The sequence below is a fragment of the Lissotriton helveticus genome, chromosome 7 (genome assembly GCF_964261635.1).
Source record: "Lissotriton helveticus chromosome 7, aLisHel1.1, whole genome shotgun sequence".
Classification (NCBI taxonomy): domain Eukaryota; kingdom Metazoa; phylum Chordata; class Amphibia; order Caudata; family Salamandridae; genus Lissotriton; species Lissotriton helveticus.
Window position 1 is genome coordinate 1,476,753,274 of NC_136068.1, and position 17,740 is coordinate 1,476,771,013.

The window sequence follows — 17,740 nt, forward strand, 5'->3', positions numbered from 1 at the left end:
GCTTCCCTTGAATGCCCCTACACCACTGCAAGCTACCCGAATGGACTCCCAATGCCACGAGCATCCATGCGTTCTAAATTCGGCTTGATATAACCTTTCACATATTCAGAAATTAAGCTATAATTGAACCACCCAGGATAATGTGCTGCATGGCTCAATACTTATAAGGTCCAAAAGGCGAGACCTATCGCTATGCCGATGCTTGTTTTCTTTGTAAACTGATACTTTAAAACTACAACTTTAAGAGCTACTCAAAGCTGACATTGGGCAACTTGCTTTCAGTGCAAATCAGTAGAAACAATAGGACTCTCTAGCGAATAAACTAATGCGCTGACGTGGTGCAGACTCCAGATGGTGCCACCATTTGTATTTTTACAGTGAGGTCAAGTAGGTTTTACACAACCTAAATATCAAGAAACAGTGGGCCATGTATGCAGCTGAAAGAAGAGACATTCATAGAGGTGTAACTGAAAGTATTATCTTGGATAAACCATGGAGCTCTCAGACTGGCTTTGCAAGCTGGAACTCCAATTGCAGTGCAGAATCCTGGTGTTACATTTGCGACTGGGTGTCCTTTCTCTTTTCCAGCACAAAATGACACAGAATCTTGGATGCAATGGGCTGTTGATATTTCCAAGAATTCTAGTTCGAAATTAGGAAGGAGACTAAATAAAGCTGTATTATACTGTAGTGCTAATTTGAAATGTATACTGGGTTATTATAGTTCGCTCTTGCAGACATGGTGAACAGGTGGACTATGCTTAATTTAGTTAAACATTGTAAGATTGGGGCTGATACATTCTGAACTGGCTACCATTTGATAATGGTATAAGGATTTTGGCCTTCAGGGTAATATATGCAGCTCTGATTTAGCAGAGAATGACTTGTGAAGTTCTAGGGGAATATCAAGGAGATAGTATTCTGTGCTGAATTGTAGCACTGTGTTCAGAAAGTCACATTCATACAGGGATGAATGCCATAGAACTACCTGGTTTGTATCATGGCTTTAGTTTGAGTGTAAGCAAGTTAGTCTATTTGTGCACCAGCTGAATAGGCATTTTTTAAGAGTAACATTTGGATTTCGAAACTTATATCTGTCATGTCCCGAGTAGCCATTTATTCTTCTTTTTTATACACTTCTTTTCATTCCCCTTCCCTCTCCTTTACACGTGTGCTTCCTTCTTGTGCTTGACTTCATATTTCCTTGTGGGTGTTTTTTGCATGCAACTCCCTCACCTTTTTCTGACCCTTGCTCCCACCATTACAGTGAAAGATGCAGACGGAGTCCTGTGCCGCTACAAGAAGATACTCGCTACCTTCCAAAAGTTGCAGAGCATGAGCCGAGCATTTGAGCACCATCGTGTAGACCGCAACACTGTCGCCCTCACTACACCCATTGCAGAGTTGCTGATCGTAGCACCTGAGAAACTGGCAGAAGTTGGTGAGTTTGATTCCAGTAAGGAGCGTCTCTTGGAGTACTCTCGGCGGTGCTTCTTGGCCTTGGATGAGGAGACTCTCGAGAAGGTCCAGGCACTAAAGAAAAGCAAACTGCTGCTGCCCATCACCTACCGCTTCAAGCGGTGATAACTTCAATAGATGCCGCCAGTTTAAGCCTCTGCAGATGTTTTTCTCCACATAATTCTCTAGTCTTTGGTCATTTATTTTCACTTTTTTCTTTGGTAAGGATACTTACCCAAGATTTCATCACACCACCAGCCTCTAATTCTCTGAATTAGAATGAGAAATACATCTTTGTGATGACCACTATATTGATATAAGCGTACTCCTTTATTTCTTACCTACATTATTTATTTATTTATTTGAACGTTTTATATAGCGCAAACTTGACCCAGGTGGGTATCAGGGTGCTTTACAATTTGGGTGGGTATTATGTTCCCCAATATAAATCTGGTAAGAAGTGGTCAAGTCATCTGTGGGCAGTTGTTCTCTGACCTGTCTCTGGTCTGATGTGCTTTTGGAATGAAGGAAATACACAACTCAAGGTCACTCAGGATTTCTTTCTTTTAAACTGCTGTTGGTGCTCTTAAGATACCAGACCCATTTACGTAACTTAAAAGAATTTGGGAGATTTGAAAAAGTGTTAGTTCTATTTTGTAAAGCTGTTTTAAGATTAATATCAGCAGTTGGGGGCAAGGAAACATTTATAATCTGCTGCTTTTATTTTCTTTATCCCTTTGAGTAGGATTGCAATGCTTTTGGTGTTGTGTTAGTACCCACACTCATGTCATCGCTTTGATGGTTGAAGCAATGTTTATAAAGTGTGCATATACCTGGGCACACTCCTCACTGTCCTCACACACCTTAGCAGAGTTCAGACATGTAGAGAGGTAGGACCATCTTATCCATGCCTGGTATTAGAAACTCTGATATCCTGCATAACTCACCATATGTGGTATTCACTGAAATTTACAAGAATGATGACATTATTTATGAATAGAAAATTACATTTTAAACTCTGTTTCATAGCTAAATTCCTATGCTGAGGTATATGTATGTGAATAATTTAACCAAATAATCAGAATGCATAGACTATTCTTCTAGACCCCTAACTGATTTCTTTGTACAGTATTCACAAATTTTTATACCATGAACGTTGACAATCAGCATCATTTAAGTTAATTCAATTTAGTGCATTCTTTAAGGATGGTATTAGATAATGTATAATTGATTTTCAAGAGCAAGCACGTTTTCCCTCTGTTCAGAAGATCTATATTCCTGCCATCTTATTTATGCATACAGCTGTAGAACTCCCTTTAGAACAGGTTGTATCATAACCATGTTTGTGCACTAGTCATAGATTGGAATATCTCTGTCCCCACTACCCATGATGACTATCATGCAATTCCGCTAATCATGGACGAGACAGGAAATGTAAAGAGACCTCCGATCTAACACAAAAGTATGCCATGCATTTTCAATTGTATATATTTGTTTCTATATTGTATTGATATAAGATTATTTATGTAACAATAAATATAGTGTTGTACATTTTACCACTCAGATTTCTGTTGCTGTCTTAGTAAAAGGCTGGTCCTAGGACCGGACCCTATTCTGCCAAGGTGCATGCGGTGGTTTGTAGCAGTTGGACTCAGTGGACAGCAATCTTATGGTTGTTGATGCTGCCTCAGTCCAACTTTGATCCTTACATGACTTCAAGTATACTGTAGCAGATTTGGTCTCCTGTGTCACTGCATTAACTGGAGTAACAGGTAAAAGGTGACAACCTGATGAGTCCATGCAAGGGTTAGATGGGACCTACATGCAGCCTTGGAAAATATTGTTGTATTAGCCCTATATTGCATTCAGTGAGCAAGCATAGCATAGCTGTCTGATTGTCCCTGTGAATATGTGTTGGCTTTCCCAACAAATATGTGTTTGTATTGCAAAAACGAATCGGTTTCATATGCAGTTTTGAGGGGGAACACAAAACATCTTAATGCTATAGGGTCTGACAGTTCCCCGAAGTGTTAATGTCCTGCAACAACAGGCCCATTCATGTGTTTATACTAGCGTTTTTGCAGCTCTCTCAAGATTGCTTTCAGGCCTAGTGTAAGATTACCCAATCCGTCCTGCTACAAAAGCAACCCTCATCTCTTAGTCTATTGAGAAATTTCTCAATGTCCAGTATGTGACCTGTTCCTACATGGAGGACGTCAATTAATAATACAACTGCCAATTTGTATAATGCACTCAACAGTCCGAATTGCTACTGAATCTGCACTTAGTTTCTAATTTGTAATTCTACCCAGTGGTATTCCTATTGTCCATTTTAGTAAGATTAAAGGCTGGTTTATTATTATTATTATTATGTTTCTTATATAGCGCCTGAATCGACCCCCGAAGGGGTATCTCCGCGCTTGCCTTGGGAACCCTTCCTGGCTTTTCCCTGTGAGATAGCCCCTACAGGGCATCCCCAAGGTGAAAGCCAGGCATCCCGCCGCAGGGGGGCCGTTGTGGAGATTAAGCAAGCTTAATGCCCAGAGTTGCAGAGTGTGAACCCATGATTAGGTCAGGCACCGAAGCGAGAATTATCGAGTCCATGGACATTTGAGCTCAAGACCCTGCCGCGTCGGGAATTGAACCCTGGTCCCGGGTCTGACCTCTGCTTCAGGGTCTGCCTGCTCTAACCAGTGAGCCACACTTCTCCACATCTCTGAAACAGGAGCTCAACCTGCTGAACTACGTTAACCCCCTCCTGTTCAGCAGAACTGACTCTGATGTCTCTTTACAGTGTACTTCTACAATACAAATGTGCCTTCAAGCCTTGCTGCTTTGTGGTCCAGTGCCACAAGGAATCCGTCTGCCAAAGTTTTCCCCTATAACAGTTATTCTGTATTTTGCTCTCCACTGGAAAGAGGTTTGCCCAAATTCAATATACTCACAAAGGTATGTTTTGAGGTCACTTTACAAAAGCGTTGGATCTTTTTGCTAGGCTATTTTGAGGCTACCCAAGGCCACGTCATGCTCTGATGCTTTGTCTTAAAAGGACACTTCTTAATTACTCTCTCAAAGACTTGGCCCTCTCCTGCTGTTGAAAAGAATACCACTGGTGCATGAACAGTTTTGGGTCCTGCCTGGAGGGTTGTGTTCCTAGACTATCTATGCTGCTTCATAATCTAATTATGTGTTTAGTTCTCTTCTTTAACCCCTAGGACTGACGTCTGTATATTCAACCAACCTTGCATTTCTATCAAGCCTGATTTTGGGTCACTAGGGAGCTATAGATGCACCTTCGCCCGTCTGGAATAGACAGTCACTTTAATGATTTCCACTCCACAGATGAGTCGATAGAGAGTCTGCCATTTGGGTTATGAGAGAGATCGGTAAGCATATGGATTACCAGCAAATGTTTTCCATAGAAAATTCAATTGTGAAATGAAATAACTGGGTGTCTTTGTATTCTGATCAAGTTACACATAAAAATAATGATACCTAGATTTGAGGTTGCAACCTCGAAGGCCACTGCCTCTTTTTGCAGTCGTAACACTGAACAATATCAACTTTATTTTGCTTTAGAATAAATAGTCAAGGCAAAATAAAGGAAGTCAATTGGAAGAGGGGGGACTAAAATCTGATCCTTGAAATTGATGTGTAGTAGCTGTGCCTGTTCTGTGGTGCTCCACTCCATGCGCTGTTACAACAGAAATGACAAATACATTTATGAAGAGAATTTGAATAAAAATACATTTTGAATAATATTCACATGAGCGTGTATCATTTGGTGTGTTCTTCAGATAATGGATTCTATTTTGCTTTATGATGCAGTGTTATGTTAGAGGGCAACAAGTATCCTGTCTAGGTCTCTAGTTGATTTTTTGTCTGTCTCCTTGGGAATATCGTGATTTTGAGACAGTCCTTAAATGGTCAAGATACATAGACAATATCATCTTCATATGGGATGATGACCAGGACACCCTGTCGGAATTCATTCAATGGCTTAACTTATGTGATGACAACCTCCAATTTACTTCCCATCACAGCAATGTTGAAATTGAATTCTTAGACATTATGGTGAAACATGAAAACAGTTCCCTCTATGTTGACCTATACATTAAACCCACAGCTCGAAACACCATTCTCCATCAAACCAGTTTCCATCCTTTGAAACAAAAAAATGCCATCCCGTTTGGTCAATTCCTACGATTGCGCCGAAATTGTACCAAATTAGCGGATTATGACCGTCGAGCTGATGAGATGAAATTCAAATTCCAAAATCGCAGCTACCCTCATCGAGTGATTCGTGACGCTTATAAGCGGGCGCGTTTCTTTGACCGTCAACATCTTTTATCTGGTCACACTAATTCCACAGACAATAACCTGGACTTCGTTACAAGACATTCTGTTCTCAATGAACAAATCCGGCAAATTATATGTTCACATTGGTACTTACTGAATACAAATAAGCCACCTCAGGATACCATCCAAAAACCCATGTTTGCCTATCGCAAGAACAGGAATATTAAAGATTTAGTGGTTAGTTCCCGTATGCCCGCCCCTAAACAAGCGACACAACGCAGCATAGTTGATTCCCTTCCAATCCAGGGAAATGTTAAATGTGGCGGATGTAAGTCGTGGTATTAGGTATTAAAGTAGAAATTCTTTATTTAGATATAACACAGATATCTTTAAAAGAGGATTACATAGTTCACGTTGTATACAACTTATTAAAAATAAAAACAACAAGACAGTCAATTAGCCAGGCATGATAAAAATAGGGGTCTTCCGCATCCTCAGCCTCCTAGGTCCATAAAAAAAAATTATTTTTATAAAGGATAAAAACCAGAAGAAAAAATAAAAAAAATAAAAATAGTACAAAAGTTAAAATCTAATATACTGGGAACTTCACCCCATTTTCTTTACTCTCACTGAGTTGGATATCAAACAACTAAAAAACGACCCAATTCTCCTAGGGGTACTACTCATATTCTTTTCGTTTCATCCCCCTAGAAATTTGGGATGTATCGTAAGGGTCATTAAGTAATAAAAAAGAAAAAGGAAATAAGAGGGAGGATTTAGCAGGACCTCTTTAAGTTAAAATTACGATAAGCTTGCTGGATGAACTTTGTGAGTCTGATATTCAAGTCAGTGTTTTCAGGGTTCAGAGCCACAATGATGGCTTGCCTGCAGGTTCGGGCGCCCAACCTATTCCATTCGGGTTTTAGTTTGCACCTGCGTTGGAGGTTAAAGGCTGGGCAAAGGCAAACCACGTGTAGCAATGTTTCGGCTATTTTACCGCACCCTCTGCAGGTTAGATCTTCCACTGTCCGTCTCCAAGGAGGTAAATCTTGCAGAAAACGCCAATCACCCATTCTAATGGCTATAAGGGTTCGTTTTAGATACAGTGGATATGTGCAGGAAAAGTAAGCGGCGGGGAGTAGCCGACTGTAAGAATTTACAAGGGCCCAAGAATGGCTGCGTTTTGAGAAGAGTGCTTTGTCTGTGATGAGTGATCTCATTCTTACACATTTTTTGATGGCGATTTTAAACGCTGTCTGACTGGGGTTAAGAGCCCATAGGTCACCTGCTGACATTTGTTGAATGTAGTCCTTAAAAAGGCGACCAAACGTTCCACCTGGATTTTTCTGGGAGATTTCCAGCCAGACTAGAGATTCTAGTGAGCCTGGGTTAGCCTGCCTCAGCTTGTGACACAAGTTTAGATATGCACCAATATTCAAAACCTCATAGTTTGGTAGCCCCATCTCCAGTCTTATCTGTGCAGCAGATGCAGAAGTTGGCAACTGGAGGACCTTTTTATAGATTTTGGTGGTATGTTGATTTAGGGCCGTATTCAATTTACCCTTGAATGACTCTATCCCGTATGATAGGGTGGGGCCGATTTTCGCTCTCAGGACTTCCAGGAGGGGCGAAAGGGTTGGACCTGAGAGGTTTTTCGAAAGCTTGGTTAAAGATACTGCAAGGGTCGTGGCTTTAACTGCAATCTCGTGACGCTGTTTTAAAAGGTTGCCCCTTGAATCCAGGTGGACACCAAGATATTTATACGATTGACCAATCGCGAGGCTTATGTTGTTGAAAGTCCACCCACCGCAGACATGTCGTTTCTTCCCAAAGGGGACTACTTGGGTTTTCTTTAGATTGACTTCTAATTGATTCGCTATTGTGTAGCGAAGCAGTGTGTCAAGGAGCCTTTGCAGCCCGACCTTGGTGAGGCTGAAAAGAACTAGGTCATCGGCATATAACAGATTGCTGAGTGCCGTGCCGCCCACCTTTGGAGGATGACTATTAGTTTCATCCAGGGTCTGTGACAGATCTGCTATAAACAGATTAAAGAGAAGGGGGGCCAGCACGCATCCCTGTTTTACACCTCTCGTTGTCATAATTTTCCGGGAGAGATGCGTGCCGGACCCTAACTTCACTCGTACCCAGGTACGAGAGTGAAGTTGAATCATGGCCTCCAGTAGTTTGTCAGGGATTCCCCACTTCCTTAGCTTTTCCCATAGGGCCGCCCTAGGAACCCTATCAAATGCTGCTTTGAAATCGACAAAGCAGCATAGCACTGTCCTGGATGTTAAGAGTGCTTTGTCGACGATGGTTGACACTGCTAGGAGATTGGTCATAGTCCCTGAGTTGGCAACAAACCCCGTTTGATTCATCGGGATCCGGTTGTGTTCCGTTGCCCAATGCTTCAGGTCCTCCAAGAGGAGGCCTGCATAGTGCTTAGCCTCAATGTCCAAAAGAGCTATGAGTCTGTAGTTGTTAGGGGCAGCGCGAGATCCTGATTTATAAATTGGATGTATTATTGCACCCCGCCATGAATCTGGGATGGTTGCGGTTCTCAGGGCGTAGGTGAAAAGGTTTGTTAGAGTTCCTGACCAAAAAGCTACATCAGATTTGAAAAGGTTCTGTGGCAGGCCATTTGGGCCCGGTGCTCCATCTGATCTTGCTTTAGTCACAACCGTCGCTACTCTGTCTTGGGACACCTGAAGATCCATATTGAGTGAGCTTGATGGCTCATTGGGTGTGTTCCGCTGGGTGCTGGCCCCGATCGCGGTCTCTCTCAACGGTCCACATCCTATGGGTCCTAGATGTTCTGGGGAACTGAAATGGTCTGTGAGGAATGATGCCCATTCAGACTCTTGGATATTTGCTGATCCGAAGCTGGTGGTGCTCGAATTGGTGTGGTTTATTAGGGCCCAGAACTTTCTTGGGTTTTTGCTCTTACTCTCCCACACCAGTTTGCACCAAAATTGATTTTCGTGGTTCTGTTTGTCTTTGAAGGTCGCCAACCTAAATGACTTTTGGGCAGCTTGATAGAGATTTAAACATTCGTTGTTCCCAGGATTTTTTGCAAGTGACCGCAGGGCCTTATTCCTGGCTTTCTTAAGTACCTTTGACTGTAATGAAAGTTTGAAATTGTGAGGCTGAGTTGTGCTTCGGGCCTGCTGTATTACTGGAAAACAGTTGGTCAGATGGGAGCACAGCGTTGTCCATATTACGATAGGGGAGATATCTTGATCGTTTCCACCTTTTATACGTTCCATGCATACCTGTAGGATAGTTGGGCTGATATCATCGCTCCACTTAAGGCGCTTAAGATTTTCCGTATATGTTCCCAGACACGCTGAGGGTGCGGGTTTGTGCTTCACTGTGTTTGTGTTAAGGGATATGACCTGGGGTCTGTGGTCACTTTCAGAACGTGGAAGGATACAGAAGCTGGTCAAACAATGAAGCAGGTCCGCGTTACAGATGGTGTAATCCAGATAAGAGTGTTTGCTACCGTTAGACCAGGACCAATTCGGGGGGATATCCCCCGAAGACCTGCCATTCATTACCAGGTAGCCGGCGCTGTATAGTTTCATCACACAGATCTCACCCAGACCGCAATAGGCTTGATTGGTTGGTTTGATTTGTGTCAGGGCCTCAGTAATGGGGAATAAGAAAGGCCCGTCGGTGTCTGCTAGGTCCCCCTGGAATAAGTTGGTGTTAAAATCCCCCGTGACAATGCAGTCTGAGTCGGGGTGTTCCGCAGCTATGTCGCTCATTATTTCCGTTAGGCGTGCCAAGTGATCTTTTTTTGTACGTGTATTGGGGTTGATATATACATTAAAAAGAAGAAGTGGGCGCTGTTTTCGCCACAAGTTAATTTTAACCCCGAGTAGCCAATCTTCCTTGGTACTTAGTCGTGAGATTGGGCCTTTTAGGTTATTTGATATGTATATTGAAAGGCCACCTTTGGCGTGGCCATAGCGGCTTTCCCTGAGTGCGGGTTTCCATAATTCAATATAGCCAATGACAGGAAATCCTTCTGTAGCCCAGGTTTCCTGTAGGGCTATTACGGCATGTTCGCATAGGAAAGAAAAAGTGTCAGGGTGCGTAATTTTCTGGTGGAGGCCGCTAATGTTCCAAGAACATATAAGAAAAATTGGATCAGCTTCTGGAATTGGAGCGGTTGTAGATGAAACTACTGGTGGAATTGGCATTGCTTGGGGTTTGTAGTTGTCGGCAGAAAGCTCTACTTCGGAGGGTCAATCTGAGCTTTTGGTTGACAGGATTGCTGGAAGCCATTCCCAGCCTAGACTTGTGTCGACGTTGGAGACCACCGTTGGGGGGATATTATATAGTTCCTCGGATCCTGCCGCGTTTTTTAAGATCGAATACGGTCTGAGATAGGGCGCTGGTCTGGTAGTACCAGCATTTCGAGTAGGTGTCGGCTGGATTAGTAGGGAGGTGGGGTAACCTGGAGCGGAATATGGATACACTCTGATGCCCCAGTCCCGAAAGGTGGTCTTATGGTTCAAAAAGACTCCTGCCCAGCTGGCCGACTTGAGTGACACTAGCGTTACCTCGGACGGTTGGGTGCCTCTTGGTGGGAGAAATTCGATAGATTCTATGTCCTCCGATGCCAGGCCTGCGAACCCTGGGATGCCTTCCACGAGTTTTATTATGTTAGATCTGTTGAGGATATCCTGACGACCCCTTGATTTATATTCTGGTGCCAGTAGGATGTGAAAGAGTGAGGAATCATTTTTATTCTCTTCTTTGGGTATACTTGGGGCCGACTTGTTGGTTTTATTAGTAGACTGTCCTGCATCTGTTTTCTGCACCTGTTGCATTGGACAATTAGGAACCTTCAATGAAGGATGACTGGTTTTGTGCACAGTTGTATTTTGGATGTAAATTGTTTTTGTGAGATTCATTCCTGTTTTTACAGTGTCCAAGCGTGGAGGGGATGTGACCGACGTTGGGTTAGATTTTATTAAAGTAACTGTGGGCCCTATTGGGCTTGGCTCAACAGTTTTGGTCATTAAATTTTCCACAGCTATGCTTGATTCTTCAGTTGCTGCTCCCCTAGCTGGTTCGATAAGATCTTGGATACCCCCCAAGGATGGCTGGGTGGCGCTTGCTGGTGAATCCCCTTTTAATTTGGGGGCACTGGGACTAGTTAAAGTTGATGGGACATCCGTCTCACTTATGGCTTTCTTATCAATTGCCTTCGCAAAGAGGGGAAAGAAGTCCTGGTATGCGGCATTTGCTTTGGCTCTTGTTTTGTTTCTATGTTTGCGCTGTCGTTTGCGCTCTCTCTTGCTGCATGGTGGCGGGGGGGCTGACAACGCTTCTGATTTGGAGGGTACCAAGGCCGCTGGGCTGGCCATTGACCTGGTCACAGGGTTATCCATGCAGGTTGTGTATCCGGTGGACGCCCCGGCGTTTTCACTCGTCACTTCAGTTCGGTCAGAACCTGTTGTTGCTGGTTGGAGGTGTCCGCTTTTTGGCTGATCGTTTAGCTGGTTTGTGCTTGGTTCTGTGCCACCACTTGGCTTTAAGCCTTTATTAGTAATGGACCATGGGTTAGTAGAGGCTTGGTCCGTTACCGATGGTCTTTGCTGTTGCAGACCAGAATTTGTGGGTAAGTTACCCCCCTTCAGCGACTTAACTTCCTTTATGACACTGGATAGAAAGTCTGGAAGCGAAGAAAGTGAGTCAATGATTGGGGAGCAACAGCAGACAGACTGTACGAGCTTGGTCGAGGCTTGTGCTCCTAATATTAAGTTGTTCAATTTGTCGAGTTTGTTATCTATCCCTGCCGTGAACAGGGCTAGAGTATTCAAAAGGTCGACCTGCACGTCCAGTTTGTCCGAATGATAATTTAGTGCATTAACTGTTTGTTGAAACGTTAGGAGGAGTTGTGGCCAGACTCCGGTTACTGTTAGGTCTTCTTTGTTAGAGTTAATATTTGGCGTGTGATTGGGGGAGTTTTGAGTGTTTTTAAAAAAGAATGATAGATCCGCTAAGAGCTGGTTGTTCGGATCGGTTTTCTTGGCTGTTTCTCGAGGGGATGATATTTTTGCTGCTGGTGGTGAGAATACAGAGTGCTGAGGACTTGACACGACGTTGTCTATGCGCTGGGGACTTAGCGTGACCGGGAGCTGATTTAATGAGTTTATGACTTGGGGTGAATAGCACGTTTGGAGAGTGATATTGCGCACATGGGAATTTTGCACATGAATTTGTGCAAGAGTTGATTGGCAGTGGGGGACCATTGAAGGTTCATTTGACGGGGCGCGCTCTTGTTGAGAGGTAAGTGCAGGGGACTCTGATCTCGGTTTGTAATCTGAAAAGGAACTTGGGTTGGGTTGCAGGTCCACCGGGGAGGACTGGAGCGGGCATACTCCTTGCTTGTCTGTTCCAGCGGTTAAAAGTTGCTGTCCTAATTGCAACTGTGGTTGAAAAATGACTGCGGGGTTTTGTTTAGGACTTACGTCCCCTGGCCTAGCCGAGATAGAATCGTTGAAAGTTGATCCAAAGATATACACTCCCGGGGGTTGGACAGACTTTTTGGATTTCATTGACCACTGTAATGGGGATAACAGTTGTGGAGGGGGCACGCTTATTTCGGCCAGTTGGTCCGGAGCATCAAGCCTTGCTGCGTCCTGGGGCTGGGACTGTGGATGCGTATCCAGCGTGGGTGGTGTTTTCTTAAAGTAGGACAACAGGTTTGTGTGCTTCATGGTTTTTGGCATGTCCGAACTCTTGCCTTTCTGACTTGAGTGGCAGCAGCTGGTTGGAGAAGCTTTTACCGCTGTCACTATTTCCTCGGGACCCAGGAGGGTTGAATGGCTACCCGGATGGGGTTTCTCTTTGGATGCCGGTTGTTTTGTAGTCCTCCGTTTGGGTGCCGCTGTGGTCCTTCTTACCTTCCCCGATCTCATTGCCTCAATTAAATGGAGGTAGGGTAAGCTACCAAGGCTGATAAGAGCCTAAAAGTAGTCCAAAATAGTCAAAAAAAGGGGGTTGCTATAGCCTTAAGTCTCCGATAGCTATGCAATGGCTCTGCTGTTGAGGAGTTGGAAGGGATTTAATAGCCTTGGAGCTCTGGCGGGTGTGGTCAATGTGTTCAGTCTGAGGGTACTGCCAGTTCAACCGGTACAGATCTCTCCGTCTGGGTCCGCTATGCTTGGTAGTGCAGTATTCCTTTCCTTTTTGCTCCCTTCCTTTTTGTTCCTTTATGTTCTCCGCATCTGTTCTCCACTATCTTCCGTTTTGATTGATCTGATCTTCGGTGGCTGCCCAGCTAGATGATGGGTAGCTAGGTAGCTATTTAAGTGGCACTGTGGCCCTTCACTGGGCGCGCTCAGGTGCTTTGTCTGCGCTTGAGGTACCTTTGGATGTGGCACCCCCACGCCCTTTGCTCACTAACCAACCCCTTCCGCCTAACCCACGGCCGCCCGCCAAGCCGCACACCTCAAGACTGGGCTCAAGACTGAGCTCGGAGTCTGAACACAGATGGGAAGTTGGTGTGTGTCAGGCCGACTCAGCTTGTTAGTGTCCTGAGCTTGCTGGGCTCGCAGCTTGGCTGGCTGTCACTGGGCAGGCTGGGGGGGGAGGAAGGACGGCGTGGGGAGCAGCCCCAGAGCTGAAAAAGGGCGGCCAGATACTCACACGGCCGACAGCCAGGCCAGTAGGTGAGGTTGCGCAGGAAAACCGACACAGGGCGCCGCAGGGGAGCTTGCTCGCCGGGCGGCCTTCTGGAGTAAATCAGGAGTAAATCAGGAGCAACACAAGAGAGACCTGGGAGATACCAGGGTGACTGTACAGGATGTACAGGGTTGGGGATCTCTCAGCAGCAGGCAGCAGTGGCTCTATGCGACGTGCGTGCGGTTCAGGGCAGGGGGCTTGTATCGCGTTTGTTAGCAGCTCCTACTGCCGGTTATCCAGCCCAGCCCTACCACAGCAGTGGCGGGGCGCCTCTCCACACCCTTACTCCCTCCCACACGCAATTAGCCGACTTACCGGCACACCGCCGCTCTGCTGGAGCCCCCAAACCGGACCTCAATCGGCTCCCGGCTCCCGGCTCCCGACTCCCTGCTCCCTGACCGCACAGCTCGCAGCAGCCCAGCTGCACGGCCTCAGCCAGTCTCCGCCCACCTCACACTCACCACACCTGCCCGTCGGCACGTCCGGGTAGCAGCCTGCACCTCTCGTCAATAGGGCGGGGCCTCGGTACAAAAAACTCCTCCTTCAGTATTGGGTCGTGTTTTCAGTGTATTGAAAGAAAATATATATGCCACAATGGCATAACTGTGGCAAGCAAAGGCATCACCAACTGCAAATCACAAAATGTAGTGTATCTACTGCTATGCCCTTGCCAGAAAGCATATGTAGGAGAAAGTTCCCGAACCATGAATACTTGATTGACAGAACACCGATCTGCCATCCGCACACAGAAACTGTGTGCACCAATAGTATCTCATTTTGTGGAAAACAATCATTCTCCAAATGACATACGTTGGTTCATACTAGAAAAGATCACACCCACAGCAGGGCTCTGCTGTGATAAAGTGAGAAAAAAACGTGAAGTCTACTACATTTTTATGCTAAATACTGTTACCAATGGTTTAAATTTAGAAATCCCATGGGACCAAGCTATTATCTAAGGAGTTTACCTCTTCGAAATGATCCCTGGAGTATTTATAGATTACTGTGTACATTTAACTTCCATACATGTTATTTGCATAAGTATTTATCGGTTCATAGCTGGGCTCCAAGTTGCAGAATAAGACTACTAAGTTTGTTTGGTCCACTTTAAGAAATCATGTTTTGTCAACAGTTTTTCTCAGAATTCTTTTCCTTTTATTCTGAATGTAAACATGGGAACATCGTATATTTCGTTCTAGCTTGGTCAGCAGCACTACTGGCCGTAAACATATAAGTAACTTTTTTGTACCATGTTCGCTCTGTGGCAATAAATATATTGAACTGCAATATATATCTCTTCTAGGTATATCTATGGTGCAACAAATTCGCCTTTTCAGTTTGCCTTATACTTATTATGTATAATTGAATGTTTTGCTATATAATGCCAGACTAAAGCTAGAATTATTGTTCAATACGAGGTTACTTTTCGCTGACGGCACCCCAGGTCTTTTCCTATTTCCTACTTTTATTCTGTTGTTGACTGATCGTCCGTAGTTCTACATAAGTTGGCATCCATGATCACGCAATAGCCCCATAGATATATGTAGTCTCACGCCAGTCTTGTTTCTATGTCGGGTTGTTGACACGCAACAACCAGTAGTCCGTCATCGATGTTTTCATCACCCTCTCAAACAACCCTATATAAAGATGGCGACTGGCGATAAGCAGTTGGCCTTACCCAGGCATTTATCAGACACCGGCATTCGTGCGGTGCTTCATTCGTTACCGAGAGCCATACCCTGCAACTGATTTCTATATTTAGGGTAAGTTGCCGCATAAATTCATTTACCCCTATGTGCCCGTTCGCGTTTGAGGAACAAGCAGATTTAGTTTAACCATTCGCCCTTTCGTGTTTGAGGAACGAGCAGATTTAGTCTATCCATGTCATATATATACACCGTATGTCTCCATGCAATGCTCACCTTTATATCACGGTGTTAAACGCTAATGCTTATTTTTTCCATTACGGTGTTATATTTAGCAGTATTATATATGCACTCTATCGTTATTCGAGGCACCTCATGACACAACTCCGTGTTTGTCTTATTTTCAGTAGACATCACTTTCGGAATATTATTACATCCCCAGCTCTCGGCCATCAGCACGCCGCTATATATAGGTATGACTTTTTTTTAATTATTATTTTCTTAGTTGCATTTTATTTTTCGCCGTATATCTTCATTCTTAGCAACAATAGTATCCCTTCCACTACAGATTAGAAGATTTCCATTGTTCCGAACGGAAAATCATCACATCATTCCTTTTCATTAAGCCTTGAATCCTTAAAATCGAACATAGTTGCACCCACGCTGTCAAAACAGGACTCATTTTAAGGTATTCATTCTCTTTTTCCTAAGTATAATTACGGGCGTAACATGTACTTCCCACATTATTTTAAGTTCTCTTTTCCATCTACTAGGAATTACTATTATCATTATCTGACTTTGCGGCATCGTCCATTATACCCACTTTGATATATCATCAGGTAAGCTTTTATGATAGGAAGTCCATTTACGTTAGTACATGTTGCACATTTGCAGTGTCACAACTCCATATCATCGTTCTCTACCCCCCTCATCGTTGTTTTGTTATGCATCATTCTTGTTTGTTATAGTTAGAATGCGATGCAGGACATATATGCTGTATAGTTGCTAGCATACTAAGATATCATCTGTAAATATCCCACTACGTCCTCTTCACATGTAATTTCAGTTCGTGAACACCCATTTTGCATCATCTTCTTTTCCTTTTAGCCTAATCAGCACAGTTAGCCCTCGATGACTGGTGGTTTTTATCCAATTTCTTTCTTTCGTTGCATGGCCTGGATAATCATCATTCTTTCTCTGTAAGTATACTTTCACTTACATTAATTGGACTCCCTTATGTATTGCAGTGCGATTATTATTAGCCAGTTGAACAGTCTCTTCGAGACCAAACTTACTATACAGTCGATATTCCCATGTATCAAAACTGAGCATGTCTTACAATACGGATCCAGCATCTGTAATAGAGACCTACATCTAAGAATGAACGTATTAACTTGTTACACAGACTTTTGACATAAGACCTTCACTAAATTTCTCCTTATGTCTAATTTTGCATTTAAGAAACGACTGTTACTATGTTGTTTATCGATTAATGAAAGTATGAAATATCACATCGATGTGTCTACTATATGAAACATGCAATGCTGTATACTATATTTTTCATGTTGTTTCTTTATGTCGATTCTCTCTCGTATGCCTATCAGGAACCAACAAAATAACATGTGACACAAATTTACCTAGCACATAAAGTATAAATCAAGATGAATTCAGATGCAGTGCACTCAATGTATATTGTACATAGTATGCTGTCCTAACATGCCCACTGTATATAAAGTGTTTGCATAACTCTCACCCATTTTTTGTAACATTTTAGTGCAATAGACGGTCACCTGAGGAAGGCTGCCAAGCCGAAACGCGTGTAGTTGCTCATCCTACCGCATTGCCTCCATCATCTGTCATGTCTATCGCCAATTGTTCGTTGTTTTTGTGATTTTAATTATACATGTTGTACATGAACTGTAAATGTGCTTTATAAGTTCTAAAAGAAATAATAAGTAAGTGTCAAAAAAAGATTAAATATATATACAATTTATACTAATAAAATGAATCGTTGATTTATCAACTGGGTGGTTAGTTTCTGTACTGTTGGGCTATATCATCACACATTCTATCAATGCCTTCCATATTCACTGGTTTGTAACTATTGTCTCTTCACTTGGCTATAGACCGTTCCCCAAATAATATCCTTGGGAATATCGTCCACTAAGTCTTCTGCCCTTAACCCACTCTCGTACACCTAAAGGCTTCTCTTTTTCCCCAGTAGTGTAATGCCCTCGCCTTACCCTTCCCTCAAGACTTTCAGCAACTCCGCCATCCTCCTGACACCATAACACACGGCCGAATCAGTGATAGGGCAGTTGAAGTTGAGTTCATGAGTTGTGATAGAGCAAAGTTGAATTTCTGAGAAAGGAGCACATTTTAAACGTATTCGCGGACCAGTCATGTAGTGAGTGAAAATGGAAGGATAGTTTGAGCAGCCTAGGAGAAACGGAGGCTCCTGGCTTCCGCGTCTGTTTTATGCTTTTTCATTCATGACTTGTCCTGTTAGACCACTCCTCTTCTTCTGGCTCCTGCCAAAGTGAACAAACTCCACATTATCAGGAGTGGGTCTTACCACCCGGGTTTATGTAGGAAGGGAATTAGGTTGTGGTGTGGTGTTTAGAACTTTGGATTGTCAC

General features: G+C 43.7%; 1 protein-coding gene across 2 annotated transcripts in view; it reads left to right on the top strand.

Moving 5' to 3' along the window:
* CCDC106 (coiled-coil domain containing 106) overlaps positions 1 to 3,012 on the top strand; it is a 205,709-nt gene extending 202,697 nt beyond the window's left edge. For both annotated transcript variants that reach the window (XM_078654871.1, XM_078654872.1), the window contains exon 6: positions 1,268 to 3,012. In XM_078654871.1, the coding sequence (XP_078510997.1) occupies positions 1,268 to 1,584 (317 nt within the window). In that variant the 3' untranslated portion in view covers positions 1,585 to 3,012. The remainder of the gene's footprint in view (positions 1 to 1,267) is intronic.
* The last annotated feature ends 14,728 nt before the right edge of the window (positions 3,013 to 17,740 follow it).